General features: G+C 55.0%; 1 protein-coding gene across 9 annotated transcripts; it reads right to left on the reverse strand.

Annotated features, from left to right (window-relative positions):
* Positions 1–90: 90 nt before the first annotated feature.
* Positions 91–13,987, reverse strand: LOC144477124 (growth factor receptor-bound protein 14). Of its 9 annotated transcripts, none has more exons than XM_078194604.1 (13): positions 13,622–13,987; positions 11,859–12,342; positions 11,255–11,496; positions 10,982–11,141; positions 10,543–10,673; positions 9,091–9,201; positions 8,896–9,027; positions 7,241–7,270; positions 3,137–3,364; positions 2,879–2,986; positions 1,746–2,014; positions 1,554–1,647; positions 91–1,477 (listed from the first exon to the last, which is right to left on the reverse strand). In XM_078194604.1, the coding sequence occupies exons 2-13, from the start codon at positions 12,238–12,240 to the stop codon at positions 1,139–1,141; spliced, it is 2,226 nt and encodes a 741-aa protein (XP_078050730.1). In that variant the 5' UTR covers positions 12,241–12,342; positions 13,622–13,987; the 3' UTR covers positions 91–1,138. The 9 variants fall into 9 exon arrangements, with proteins under 9 accessions (XP_078050730.1, XP_078050729.1, XP_078050728.1 ...); XM_078194603.1 differs by having other exon boundaries at positions 11,270–11,496; positions 11,831–12,342; XM_078194602.1 differs by having other exon boundaries at positions 11,831–12,342.
* Positions 13,988–13,992: the final 5 nt, after the last annotated feature.

The raw sequence follows: 13,992 nt of genomic DNA on the forward strand, positions 1-13,992 counted from the left end.
CGAAGAACAGCCATGACCCTCCGCAACCGCCCGGAACGTCGACGGTCGAAGCTATACGGTTCAGGGTGGAACGAACAACTCTGGACGGTGCGAGCTTGACAGCGTGTCCGCGCTTTATTATTCTTTTATCGAACGTCGCGTCGGATCGAGCACAAATTTGGTGTCTCTCGATCTTCGTACCGCACGGAGTCGTGTCGTGGTACAACTTTCCGTTATTGTTCGTACAAAATATATATCATTGTAACGATTTGTATCTACGATAATCGGTTTGTAGTAATAGTAATAATAACCATAATTGTAATCATAACCGTAGTCGTCGTTATTATCATCGTTGCAGCAAGCACGAGCGTCGCTATTAACAACGCGACAACGACAATGATAATAATAGCAACAACAACGATAACAGTAATAATAATAATGACAACGACAACCGAGACCCGGGCAAGAAGAAGACGAAGCGGAAAATTAAATTGCAAACGATACGTCGTCGGTCCGTGTACCGCGTTGACGAGCGCGCGGACATCGACGTCGCGCGGCCATCGGAATAAGAAATCGAGATTGAATAACCGCTATCAAAGTCGATTCTTCGAACCGAAAAGCACGCGCGAGCATCGCATCCCCGAGTGTATCGATCGTCGTTGGTAAAACGTCGGTTGTAGACGGGCAAGTCGCGACGGCGGACTCGCGAAACAGAGTCGCCGGATCTCGGCAATTTTTACGGATTTCGTAGATTTCATAGATTTCGTAGATTCCGTAGATTTCGTAGACTTTGTAGCTTTTGCAGGTTCCGAGCAAGTTCCACGAGCCGCTACCGGTGCGCGTCCGGTCAGCGACTCTGGCGCAACGGTGAAACGATGATACGGTGATACGGTGATGATGATTGCTTTTGTGTGTCCGACCGACCAAAAGCGTTCGAGGTTCGCCGTGCTAACCGGCGCGATGCAATGCAATGTAACGCAAGGACGCAACGGCGCCGACTAGTCGGTTCGCCATCCTCGGGTGCACGCGCTCCCGGCGCGTCGCAGCCTGCAGCTCACAGACTCCACTTGCTGTAACTGCAGAGGCACAAACTCCAGCAACCCGATTGCGTCGAGGCATTTCCGGAGGGCCGTTCTAGGCAATCGGGCCGCCCAAAATCCTATCCTCGGAGAGACTCGTGGCTCGCGTAGCTCTCGGGCCGATCGTTGGCGGTCGCGACGAGCCGAGGAGCGGTCTCGGTCGGCGACGGCGGCGACGCGGGCGACGGTGGCGAGGCCGGCGACGGCGGCGAGGGTGGCGTGGGGGACGAGGGCGACGCTACGCCGTCGTCCGCGATCGGCAGGGACGCCGGAACCACGTTCTGCACGTAATGCGTCAGTCTCGTGGGCAAGGAGCCCGCGTTCAGCTGGTAGAACGCGATCAACTGCAGCAGGTCGTAGAACTTGGTGGCTCCCTTGTCGAGCGTGTACAGCCAACAGTTGCATCGCTCGTCGAAAACCTGAAACAACGTCGTCCGGTCGTATTCGGCTCTCTCTTCGTCTCGACTAGGATCGCGCAGGAGCGAGCAATCTTACCGGCTGTATCTGCGCGTGGAACACTTTGTCGCTGTATTTGTAGGTCAACACGTACGCTCCCAAGTTGCTCTTGCTTTCGCGAACCAGGAACACGCTGAAACAACGGAAACGCGAAACTGTAGGCCACGTCGAATCCTCGAGATCTCTGCCGCGATCACGGTCGAAGGATTTCGGACACAATCTCGGTCTTACCCGTCCACCGATCCGTGATCTCTGACGATCGCCGCCGCGATGTCCCTCTTGAGTCCCCTGTGAAACCACGGCTGCAAAACGTGGATCCCGTCGTCGAGTCCGTGCAGCCTGACCACCGCGCAGCCCGGCGGCGGTCTCGAGAACGGCCTCCAGGTCCGCCTCCAATCGATCCCCTCGCTCTCCGCGATACCCTTTGCTTCCTTCGGATCGTCCACGATCCTTCCGACGCTTCCCGTGAAGTCCATGGCCACGAGCGACCGCACCGACTCCTACGAAAACGCATCGTGCAGACTCGTGACAATTTACCCTGTGAGCTGCTTCGCGAAGCGGGCAGCGATCACTGCCCGACGAGGTTCTCTCGCGGCTCGATCGCTCGAGCAGCGCGACGCCGTTCGTCCGTCGCTCTTTCAATAAGTCAAAAAGTCGCGCTGCGATGAATACGATACCTCTCGGCTTCGCGTTACCATCGAAAAAATGGGCCGCGAAATGGCGACGCAGGAGAGGGAAAAGTTTTCCGGGGATGCGGGAACAGCTTCCATGTTCGGTCGGAACAGATCAACGTTCCGAGAAGGAATACTCGCCAATCTGGAAACCAGCGGCGGCGTCGAGCGACGAAACCCCCCCGTCGCAACAGGGCGGGAGGAAGGGAGGGAGGGAGGGATAGAGAGAGAGAGAGAGAGAGATCGTTCAATGTCAAGGTTGTCGAAGCGCAGGCGCGCGAAATCGACCGTCCCCGTACGAGCGACCGAGATCGTTGTCGATGAGATACGCGAACACCGTAATCCGTAATCGCGGCGTGCAACGAGAAACATCCAACTGGGGCGCAGGCCGGAAGGAAACAAGATGAACAAGATCGGTTTCGGCCGATCGACGATATTGATTTCAGTTTTGATTTCAGCCTCGTTTCGGAGGAAACACCGCGGTTCGATGGAGAGCGGCGCTTCCTCCGGATGATCGATAGCCAGGTGCGCGTAGCAACGGCCTAGGGCCTAAGACACGGGGCATCGGGGTCTGGAAGAGTCCGAGGTAAATCTCGCGTCGATTCGCCGATTCGTTTTGGCGCGGTTTACATCGAGTAGCGGCCGTTTCTCGCGAAATTCTGCGAAACGATCGACGCGCGCGTGAACACTCACGTTGGACACATTGTAGGAAGAGTATCGCTCCTTCGCGCTATCCCCGCTGGTTTGCTCGCACTGTTTGTTCTTGTAGGCTCTGTAGTTGTCCCTGAGCTGCTTGCCGTACTGCGAAAACAGAAACGAATCATCAGGCTGGCAAGATGCTTGCGATCTCGCTCACGGCATTACGCTCAATGCGGTTTATACTTTGAGGATGTTTAAGGGCCGAAAGATGGACGACGACCGGGGGAAGATCGACAACGGGATTCCTGTTACCTTGGCGAGTCTCATGGCCGTGAGCCAGCAAACGCGGGATCTTTCCGTTTGAAATGCGACCACCTTGACGCAGGATTCTCCGGCCACGGTGCTTTTGGTTTCTCCGGTGTTGGACGGTTTCAGGCACAGGCCCCACTCGAACGGCGCGCGGAACGGTCCCTTCGCGTTCGCGATCTTGTACACCACGAAATCCGACAAGTGGGCGAAAGTGGTTAGTCGCTCAGTCCTCTGAAAGCATTCGATCGCATCAGAATTGGTCGCGCGAACGAAGGACGGGGAAGAGCCCGTTTCGCTTCTCCTTTTCCTCCGATCTCTGCCCCGAGGTCGTCGACGCTCGCGGGAACACCCGGCGCCCCGCGAGACCGCCGATTTTCATAATCCGGAAGCATCGATTCGAATCGGACGGGCGGCATTGAAAACGCGGAAGCGAGGCGGCGACGACAGCTAGTGCTGGGCAAAGGGGCGGGGAAAGGGACAGGGCAAGGCAAAACGCTTAGAGAGGCGCGGCAATGGCCGAACCGGAACCGGTTTCCGAGTAATTCCAGAAGCGCGATCCGTCATACGCGCGGAAATGCGACGAACGAGCGACGTGTAGCGGGAGCCAATGTCGTACACCGAATTAGAAACGGGGATGGGGAACCACCTCGCGTTACAGATTTCGGCAGAGGACGGCAACCGGTCGACCGGTTCGACGAGCGAGGCCAAGCTTACGATGCTCGATCGATCAGAGTTTTTTTACATCGGGCCTAACCTCGCCAAAAACGACACCTCGCCGAGACTAAGGCGACGGTTGACGACCGCCGGACGGGTCTTCCGGCTGTCATCCGTTCTAGCTCGTTGGAAGAAAGTGTGCTCGCGGAAGGCGACCGATCCGATCCGACGTCGCATCGTCGGACGATCGGGACTCAGTTTCCGAAGGATCTAGCCACGGAGTAGGGAAAGAAGGGAAAGGGGAAGAGGAAGAGAAGGCAGAGTTGCCTTTTGGTAAGAGGACCGTGTCGCGATGGACCGCTCGGCACTTGCTCCAGAACCATCGAGGAGGTCGTTCCTCGAACCAAACGACACGGGCGCGACATACACCTATTCGACGATAACGTTTCAAACGGAACGAGACAAAATTATTGCAATATTATCTGGTGGCGAAACCGATAGACGTCGAGGATACGATCGAGTCGAAGGAAGACGACGCGAACGAGGCTAGGCAGATGCGGCGCGCGGAAACGGTTCGCCGGATAAGTGGGTAAACGGCTAGGCCTAGGAATCATGTATCGGGGGGAGAGAGAGAGAGAGAGAGAGAGACGAGCAATGTGAACGTGAACGTGGACGTGAACGTGAACGTGAACGTGTCGGGTCGAGACTCGAGAGTCTATAAGTCTATGGTTTACAGTTTATAGTCGAGAGAGAGAGAGGGGGGGGGGGGTGAGGGAGAGAGAGAGAGAGAGGGCGGGAGGGAAAACGGAAGCGAGAGCCTCGCGACCGCTCCGTATCCGGAGAAAACTCCATCGACGTTTCGTCGATTCATCGATTGCGTAAAAGCCATTGTCCCCTGTAGGATCACCGGGATCATTGGGATCGTTGCGGTGGATCTCGTTTCGACGAGTCAGCGCTTTCTCTGCGAATCCAACGATTTTCTCGCGTCGCACAGTGGGGGATACCCCCGTCGATTTCGCTGGCTCAGCTTACGAATTACAATTACGAATAAAGAAAAATTATTAATAAAACGTTCGAACATTGATTTTGTTCTTCGTTCAATCGTAAACGCGCCTATTCGTTCGTTCGCCTTGCACGAATGCTATAAAATTATTTAGAAGGATGAACACGAAGATCGTGAGAATATTGTCCCATTGTCGGTGTACAAGTCAACTGATACAGCGAATGTTTTCGCACAAACGCGACTTTCTTTTTGAACGGAGGCATTCAGCCGCGATTAAATTCAGACTTCACGTACGAAAAAGCGAGCGCACGATCGCAGAGGACTCGAACACGTACAACTAGCAAATATCCCTTCGCACCTGCTTGTCTCTTCCAACTGATCAACTCGATTCCACCTACGACAAGTTCGACAAAATCGACTCGTCGCGAGCGAAATCGAGCAACTGTGGGTCGCGTCGCGATTCGGTCGGTAAATTCATTTTTCTTCCATCGTCGAAACCGTGGAAGCTCCGGCGAAAGTAGTGCTCCATCCTTGGCGTCGACTTCGCGCGTTTGTTCGATTTCGATTCGTATGCAACGGAGTATGACAAATGATACGGACGACGGATCGTGCCGCGCGTCCAACGTCTAACATTTAAGGTCTAATGTCTAATTCATCGCGTTCGACTTTACGCCACTGTTTCCGCGGACACCGATAGAATCACGACACGTACGAGCTCTGAACCACTTCCGAGCCTGTTCCAGCACTCTGCGCGAGAACGCCTTCGATTACAATTTCGGAAAGTAAACCGAATGAAAAACGCGTATCCCCGACGTCGGCCGACGAACCGTTCTCTCGCTGATACTCGCGACGGTCGCGGCGTTGTCGCGGATCTTCCTCGACCTTCTGCGCCTCCTCGATAGCCTCTTTGATTTCTCGGTGTTCATTTCTTGTAGCAGCGAATCGACGACGACGACGGCGACGACGACGCCGCTGTTCATGCTGATGCTATCCGCGGGGTGCCGATCACGATGACGAGCGCAATGGCGAGGGAGAAACGAAGGAAGGGGTTAGTTGCCGAGGCTGCGGAAAGAGGGGATAGGAAGCGAGCAAGCGAACGAGCAAGCGTGTGAGAGAGAGGGAAAAAGAGAACGAGAGAGAGAGAGAGAGAGAGAGAGAGAAAGAGAGAGAGAGAGACGATCTACCGGCAAGGCAACGGCAGACTGCGCGTCGACGCCGATCTTCTTGCACGATTCGCAGCTGTTTCACCGTTGAGCGGAAACAAGTCGAAGACAAAGACGTCGGTGTTGATGTCGGCGTTAGCGTTGGCGTCGCGACGTCGCGACCGATCGGTCCCGCGACACGGCGTCGATGCGGCCGGTCGCGATTCGCGATTCAAGGGAGGACAACGTCGGCGACGACGAAAGTGGCGTAGGAGGCGTAGGAGGCGCACGCGCGCATCGCCTCCCAACGACGACGTCGGGTCGACAACTGACGGCGGAGCGGCTGAGCGACCGAGCCTGAGCAGCCTGCTGCTCGCCGGTACTCCGGGTACCCTCGTGCATCGCGTCATTCGCGTCGGACAAAGATCCGACGGTTGCCGAGTCGTGCCGCGGAAACAGCCGAGGCCCGCAGTCAGCTGGTTTCCCGGCGGCGTCGCAGCGACGGCGAACTGCGAACCGCTGCCCGCGAGCCGAGAGCCGAGCATCGAGAGCCGGTGAGCCGGCCCGAGAGCGGAACAGCGGCCGCAGTTGCGCCTTACTCTCTTCGTTGCTCCCTCGCCAACTTTCCCGAATCAGCTGGTCGCACTCTCAACCCCTTCTTCTCCTTTCCTCCGTTCCTTGTCAACGCGATCGACCATCCCGTAGGTTTCGCATACCACGGTCCTCGTCCCTCGTCCTTATCCGCGGGGATCGCGCATGCTTCCATTTCTGCTCGCCGAATTTCGCTCCGCTTCCGAGGAGCCGCGACGACGCGACGCCAAACAGCCCGCGATCGAACAAGCGGGCTCGACCGACGGGAGATTATGCGAATTTTCCTCGCCGATGTCATTTTCTCGATCGCAGTGATCGACGCGGCGCCGGGAAATATGCTCGCGTATTTCGAAACCGTCTACCGATCGCGCTAAAAACAAGGATTACACGTTTGGAAAGTACGCAAAGTTTGGCCGGCCGCCAAAAAGTCAGTCGCGCGCATTCTACTCCAAATATCCTAACCCACTAAACTCGTGAAAAGTCTAAAATGGTTCGGCTCGGCGGGACGCGGGAAATCGGCGGGTCGCCGCGACGCTTGGCCCCGCGACGGCGGGAAAGCCAAACCAACGGTTTCGCGGGCTTCTCTCTTTCGACTTTCCTTTTTCCGTCTCTCGTCGTTGGATTCGCAAAGACCGGCACCCGAGGCAAGACGGCGCGCGTACGCTTCCGGTTTTCGCGTAGCCGCGATCCTTCGACCAATCGTGCCGATCCTCTTACCTGAAACCGCCTCGTCGATAACTCGTTCATCTGAAACAAAGTTACAGCCAATTTAGCGAGCTTTCTCGGAGACATGGAACTCGCGTGTCGAGAACGTTCGCGGCGAGCTGCTCTCGCGGCCCGACGCGAACAGAACTCGGAACGAGAACGAGAACGAAAACGAGAAGGAGAAGGAGAACTAGAATGAGAACGAGAACGAAAACGCGAATCGTTCACGGTTCGTCACGCGTCACGAACGCGAACAATGAAATGGATGCAACGGAGGTCGTGTAATATTATGCGTTGCGAAAACGTATTGTGCTTGCCCGGCACCCTGAACGGAGTAAAACGAGTACAGGGGGAAACGGAGTTACGGAAGTTCGAAGGGTTCCGATGGGAGAGAAGACTGTTCGAAGGTGGCAGCCAGCTCGACCCCGACTGGTCTACGGTGTCGATGGCAATGGCAGTGGCAATGGTAGCGAATCAAAGTTCCTCCGTTTTCGACGAGACCGTGTCTCCATCGGCTTCAAAATCGAACCGAGGCATCAAAGGATTGGGGTCCGATATGATCCGCGATCGGAACGATGCGTCCGCCAGGGATCCAGCAACCGGAGAGCAAGCTCATCGCCGAACGCCGGATAAGAAAAAGAGAGGAAAAGTGGGAAAGAGGAAAGGTAGAAAGATGGATAGGAGGAAAGGAGGAAAGGAGAAAAGGAGGAAAAGAGACACGAGAAACCGAGCGCAGAGATGGCGAGAAGGAAAAGGGAGAGAACAGAAGGGGGTGGGGTGGGGGGCGACGGAACGAACGACCCGTGGAAAGGGAGTGAAAAGGAAAGACGAGTGGATGAAAAGTGGGGGAAAGCGAGAGGGGAAAATGGTGGGAGTTGCTAGGTCGTCGACCCAGAGAGCAGTGTTCCTAGCAGAATAACTCTATCGCCGGCACGAATGTGTGTCACGCGCAGCTCGTTTCGCACCTTCGTCTTACCTGAGAGCTAGTTCGCAAAGCGTCGACCAGAGCCGATCTAAAGTCTTTTGGTCGTCCGCCCGTGTGGACGCCTTGTTCCAGAACAGACTTGGCTCCTCGCGTTTGCCCCTGTCAACGCTTCAAGGTACCGGTCGAGCATTGGAACCGGGCATGGAAACGGCTTCGGCCCGGCCCGGTCCGGAGCGGCGCGGCGCGGCGTGACGGATCGCTTGCTCGAACATCCAAACACGGCCGATCGCCTCGCAAACACCGCCTACGCGAGAATCCTCCGCGACCGAGCCACCTTTCGATGCGCCAGACTCGGGGGACGTCGAGATTACACGTGTAGCATGTAGAATCAACGCGAACAATGTCGTAGTTTCTCCATGGGCTCCGAGAGGAAGGAAAGCGCCGCACCGAGATGTGGTAAGCCGACGAGAGTAACCCAGAGGAAATGAAGTACCGGGACTCGGGACTCGGGACCGGGACTTGGGACTCCACGATGATCATAAAAGCGCATCGCGGTCGGTGAAAGCGGCTAGGAAAAATATCTTACAATCACGGTGGTAGAACGGTCCGTGGGTTCGATTCGAGCAAAGTTCGGTAGGGTGACCCTCGCATCTTCGAGCGTTCTCCAATCCTTTGCGGAACCGATTGCCCCGTTTTCTTATCAAATACAATTACGATTAAGTTTATGTTCACGACTGCTCACCTTCTTAAGCACGTAGAGCTTTTCGTTTCGTAGCAACAAGTACATTTTTCTCCACGCGTCGAAATATCCGTTTCGCACCCAGGCTGGGCTTAGCACCTGCGGGCACGGCGCGTTTTCTTGCAGCAGATAGTTCTGAAATTCGATAACAATTCGTTAACGAAAACGACGTTCGCGTTCGTCCGCGTTTATACTGACTCTCAAGGCGTTCTCATCGTCGATCGTCGTTGCTCCAGTGTTCGTGCCATTGCCGTTGTCGTTCGACTTGTCGAGTACAGGAAACGCGATCATATCGGAGGGAAAGAATTGCTGGAATAAATGAAAAAGACGCTCCATTTAAACTTCCACCGTCCCCAAAACGGAAACAAGTTGTCGAATTTACAGATTCGAACGGAGTCTCGCTCGGTCATTGTCGCTCGGCTGTTGTCGCTAAAATATGATAATTTAGGGTTAGAAAAACATTTGAAGGGTACAAAGGTGTTTGGGCAAATTTTCAGCATCCTTTTTGTACCAAACAGATTTATTTATTATTAGCAAATGTATACATGTATACAGACTTTCTCATCGGCTCCTAAACGTTTAAAAATTCTGCTATTCTTGGAAACCCTTTAATAAGAGTCACGCGATAAGAGTCAAGTAGGGTCGTTGGACGTTATTTTTCAACACAATTTGCGACATACGTGCGTCGTCCACGCGCGAGTGTAGTAAACGCAACAAAATAGTCGCATCCTACCACATAGATATACGTGCGAGCGCCTATCAGAATCGCGGATGATTCTTGTCGCGTGACTCGTATTGGCGAATCCCTGAGCTAGTCTGGATCAACGGCGCCTCTTGCGGACAAAATCTGAAGCTCCGTTCGGGGTACGTACAGCGCCAATTAGCCTTGTGGCAAAACGATCAAACTGTTGGCCAAACCGTGGCGTCTCTCGCGGCGAAGCTCGGAAGCTCCGTTCTAGGTCCGTACAGCGCCAATTAGTCCATGACGAAACGCTGAAACTACTAGCCAAAAGAAAGCTTTTGACCTCTACCGCAAGTGGAGCCACTGCTTGGCCAACAATTTGGCCGTTTTGCCGCGAGGCTAATTAGCGCTGGACGGACCCCATACGGAGCTTCGGTTTGTCTCCGCGAGAGGCACCACATTCGCCGTCTGTCAGTTACCCGACATGTAGAACGCAGGATCACCGAAAAACATAAATTATGGCAAAATTAAGAAAAGAAGCGATAAACCCAAGCCACGGATTCAACGAGGAGAATCTTCTGTATCGATATCAACAATCAGCAAAATACAACAAGCATCGAATCGATCTTCGAGAAGAAATAAATTACGTTTCACGATGCTCTGTCCTCTTGCTCTTGGTTTACTTTATTATACCGTAATATTGCCATAATCGACGTTGTCGTGGCTTGTCGAGCTACGAAGGTTCCAAGTTGTTGCTCCTTTTTCATTTTTTAAGTATTGTCAATCTATGGCTACGTCATGAAATCATCAAGGTTCTATTATATTTTAGTCGAAGCGACAACAAAGAAAGGGTAACCGAGGTACAATCGACTCGAGGTGTGCCCCATAATTGGTTTACATCTCCGTATTACCGTAGACGCAAAGAAGAGGAGAGAATAGGCAACGTTTCCGCGCATTCGTCTACTCACCTTGGGATCCACGAAGAATTCGTACTTGAGATAATCCGTTCGAAGGAGAAATTTGCTGCGGAACCGAGACGCGAACGTTCTCGTGTCTCTGTGCACGGCCACGATGTCTTCATGATCTTCCAGAGTACGCTCTGCGAAACCGATCCGACACACACAGAGAATACCAGATAACGCCAATTCCAGCAACACGATCGATCTTTCGAGGACGCGAACACCCGAGCTCGAGCTCTGTTCCCCTCGTGGAAAATACAAGGAATTCAACGCGGAAAGAGGGAGATAAATACTGGAGGAAATGAACTGGGAGAAGGCGCGATTAGGCTAGAGAGCTGGACGACGCGCGACGGGGTGACATCGAGCTCGCGTGTCGCGCGAGCCATCGAATCGGACGATTGCGGTAATCGGACTATTGCGGTAACCGAATAACTGACGGGGTTCTTACCAATTCCCAATTCCGGCCACTCTTCAACGATGGACCAAGCGTTTCCGGAAACGTTCCTCTTCACTTTGAGCAACCGACACGCGTCGTCTGCTCGAAGATTCTCTTCAACGAGCAAGCTGCTCCATGTGTCGTCCTCGTTGTGAAAATGCAATTCCAGCACCTGGCCGAGAAAACCGATCGAGACAATTGGATATACGGTAAGTCGATGTAGGTGTGCCGTCCCGTTCGGGCCAGGCCAAAATACAATAGAAGACCGATTTCGATCGAACGAACCGGTCGAAAGCTCACTTGACCATTGTCGAAATTATCGTCGCAGCTGCCTCCACCGTGCTGCTCGTCGGCGCATTCGTCGATTCTGCTCACCGTCGGCTCGGACGCGGTCTGCCCAAATTCGAAGACGTCGCTGCCTCTGGATCCGAACCGCTCGTAACTGCCGACTCGTCTCACGGGTCGACCGGAGAACCAAGGAATCGCAACACCGTTCTCTGTGCACGAGCACACCTTCGGCAACCAATCTGCAACACGAAGAGAACGCGCAGTAACGCAGCGAATCTCGAGGCTCCAAATCGCGGAATCCCGAAGAGAGCGGATCTCGAGCGTAGCTCATCCCGAGTAGAGCGGCGAGCGCGACACCCCAACAACGATCGAACAGCGCACCGCGCCGCGACACGACGCGTTCTTTGCTCGAATTCGGCCGATATCGTTTCTTACGTTTTTCCTTAATTTCCACTTCCATTTCCATTTCCATTTCCACTTCCATTTCCCTTTCTCCCCGTACTAAGGATTTCGACGAACGCGTCCGCTTCGAGAGACGCGAAGGTCGTCCCAAGGTCCAATTTTCGAACTTACTGCAAATGTTTGAACAACGCCGACGAACCTGAAAGAACCAGGTTGTCGCTGTGCCGAGTCCTCTGTCGCGCGTCAAGTCGTTGCAACTCGCGAGTTCCGCGCAGCTTGCGAGGAACCAATCGCTGTAGACTCTTCGCTCGTCGGTCGTTGCGACAGGTTCGCGGTCGCGCGGCATCGATGTCGTCGTCGGCGGCGTTGCTGCGATTACCGTTGTGTTTGAATTCGAGTTTGGCTTTGCTATCGCGGCTATCGTTGCCGTCGCCGATACTGATGCCGATGCCGATGCTGATGGCGTTGCCGTTGTCGTCGCTGCGACGGGCGCCGGTATCGTCAAATTTTGCGAGGCGTCGCCAATTACCGTTCGTTCCCACGCTTGGATCGCCAGCTTTTGTACCCGAGGATCGCAACATCCGGGCGACAAGCGATCCGAAATGTTCTTTGCGCAATCTCGAGTATCATCCTCGAACCTGGTCGCGGTGACGAACGTCAAGCTCCCCACCATATCGACGATTCTGAAAGAAACAGATTGCTCTCGTTAGTTTCGAACGAGACGGGACGAGACGGGACGCGACGCGACGGCTGGCAACTGACAACTGACAACTAACGACCGACAGCACGAGCAAACCGTGGTTCCGGCTTCGCGGGGCTATCGGGGAGACGACACGCGACGCTTCCCGTTTCCGTATCTTCGGCGAGAAGACGATACGCAGGAGAGAACGATTCGATCTCGTTGCAAGGTCGTTGCACGATCGTTACGCAACAATTGCTGGAACACGCTGGTCACGCGTACGACCTCTTCGCGGCGCATCGTTCGAGTGCGCTGAGTATCGAGAGAAAACTAGATTTTTTTTCACATAGTCGCGTCGAGCCGCGGCGAGGCTAACGAAGGTTAACTCGCCTCTAAATTGATGGCGCGTGTCTAAATTGGTCACGCAAAGGTACGTAGCACGTAGCGCGAGGCACGTAGCACGTAGCACGTAGCACGTAACGTACGCGCACGACTCGTATAAACGCGCTCCGTCCGCTACCCTTCGAATCAGCCCAGAAAAACGACGAGTGCCGCCTCCGTTGTTCGCTTTCCCGTTTCCGGCTGAGAATCCCAAGCTCTAACCACGTCCGTGATTCGCAGACCTTACCGCGTTGCAACGCAGCGGTTGTTCGAGGAAGGCTCGCGATCGCAGACCACCCTCCGGTTCCAGCCGAGGCGTCGCGTCTCCGCACTCGTTTGCACTTTCCAACGCTTTTCGGCAGCTTCGACTCTTCCTTTTTTCCTCCGAGAACGCGAGGCACGAGGCGCGAGCGAGACGGACTCTCGCCGCGTTTTTCTATCGGCCGAGGCACGAACCGGCGCCAACGTAGGCGGCGAAAGTCAATTGTTTCGGATCAAATACGAGTCACAGAGGTCGGGAGACGATTCGGCGCAGCGGTCCAAAAGCCGAATCGTTTGACGCGCGTTCCGTCGCTATCGAGATGACAACAGGCTGTCGCCGTTCCTCGAGCCGAGCCTGCGATAAACTCGCTGAGTCGCGGTCCCGGGGAAAACCGAGCTCGATCTCGCGTACATGTTCCCCGCGTCCGGAGAAGGAACCAGCGCGAAGAGGAGAGCCGGTGGTCTCGTCTCGATCCCGATCTCGGTCTCGGTCGCGATCGCGATCGCGGCTCGGCTGCAGCGACCGCAGCCACTGCAACGCGCTGCTCGATTCGCTCCTCGAACTGGCGCGCGCGACGCGAACCGAGAACAACTATTGGCCGATGGAAAAGCGACGCGTCCGCAACTCGGGCTCGACTTACGTCACTCGAAGTTGCTCGAATCCAGCCGCGCTTCGACGAGCTCGCCTTTTTTCTTTCCCGTTATCGTCGTTCCAACGGTTTATCGTTCTCCCAGCGCGAACAATCCTTCTCTACCGAATCGAACGGCAACGGTGCGTCCCGTCCTTCTCTCGCGTTCTCCATCGATCGCGTCGCGGCCTGTTTTCCACCAGATCCGATGCACGATCGCGTCGGGGTCGCCGAGATCGCACGACCGTCGATCCGTGAACGCGTGTCGTCGATCCACCGTTTTAACGACGGCCGCGATCTCCGTCGCAAAACTGGAACTGAGAGCGTCGCGGACGATACACACGGGGAACACGGGCACGGGAAACGCGACGGAACAAACTATC

The sequence above is a fragment of the Augochlora pura genome, chromosome 11 (assembly GCF_028453695.1).
Source record: "Augochlora pura isolate Apur16 chromosome 11, APUR_v2.2.1, whole genome shotgun sequence".
In the NCBI taxonomy this organism is placed as follows: Eukaryota; Metazoa; Arthropoda; class Insecta; order Hymenoptera; family Halictidae; genus Augochlora; species Augochlora pura.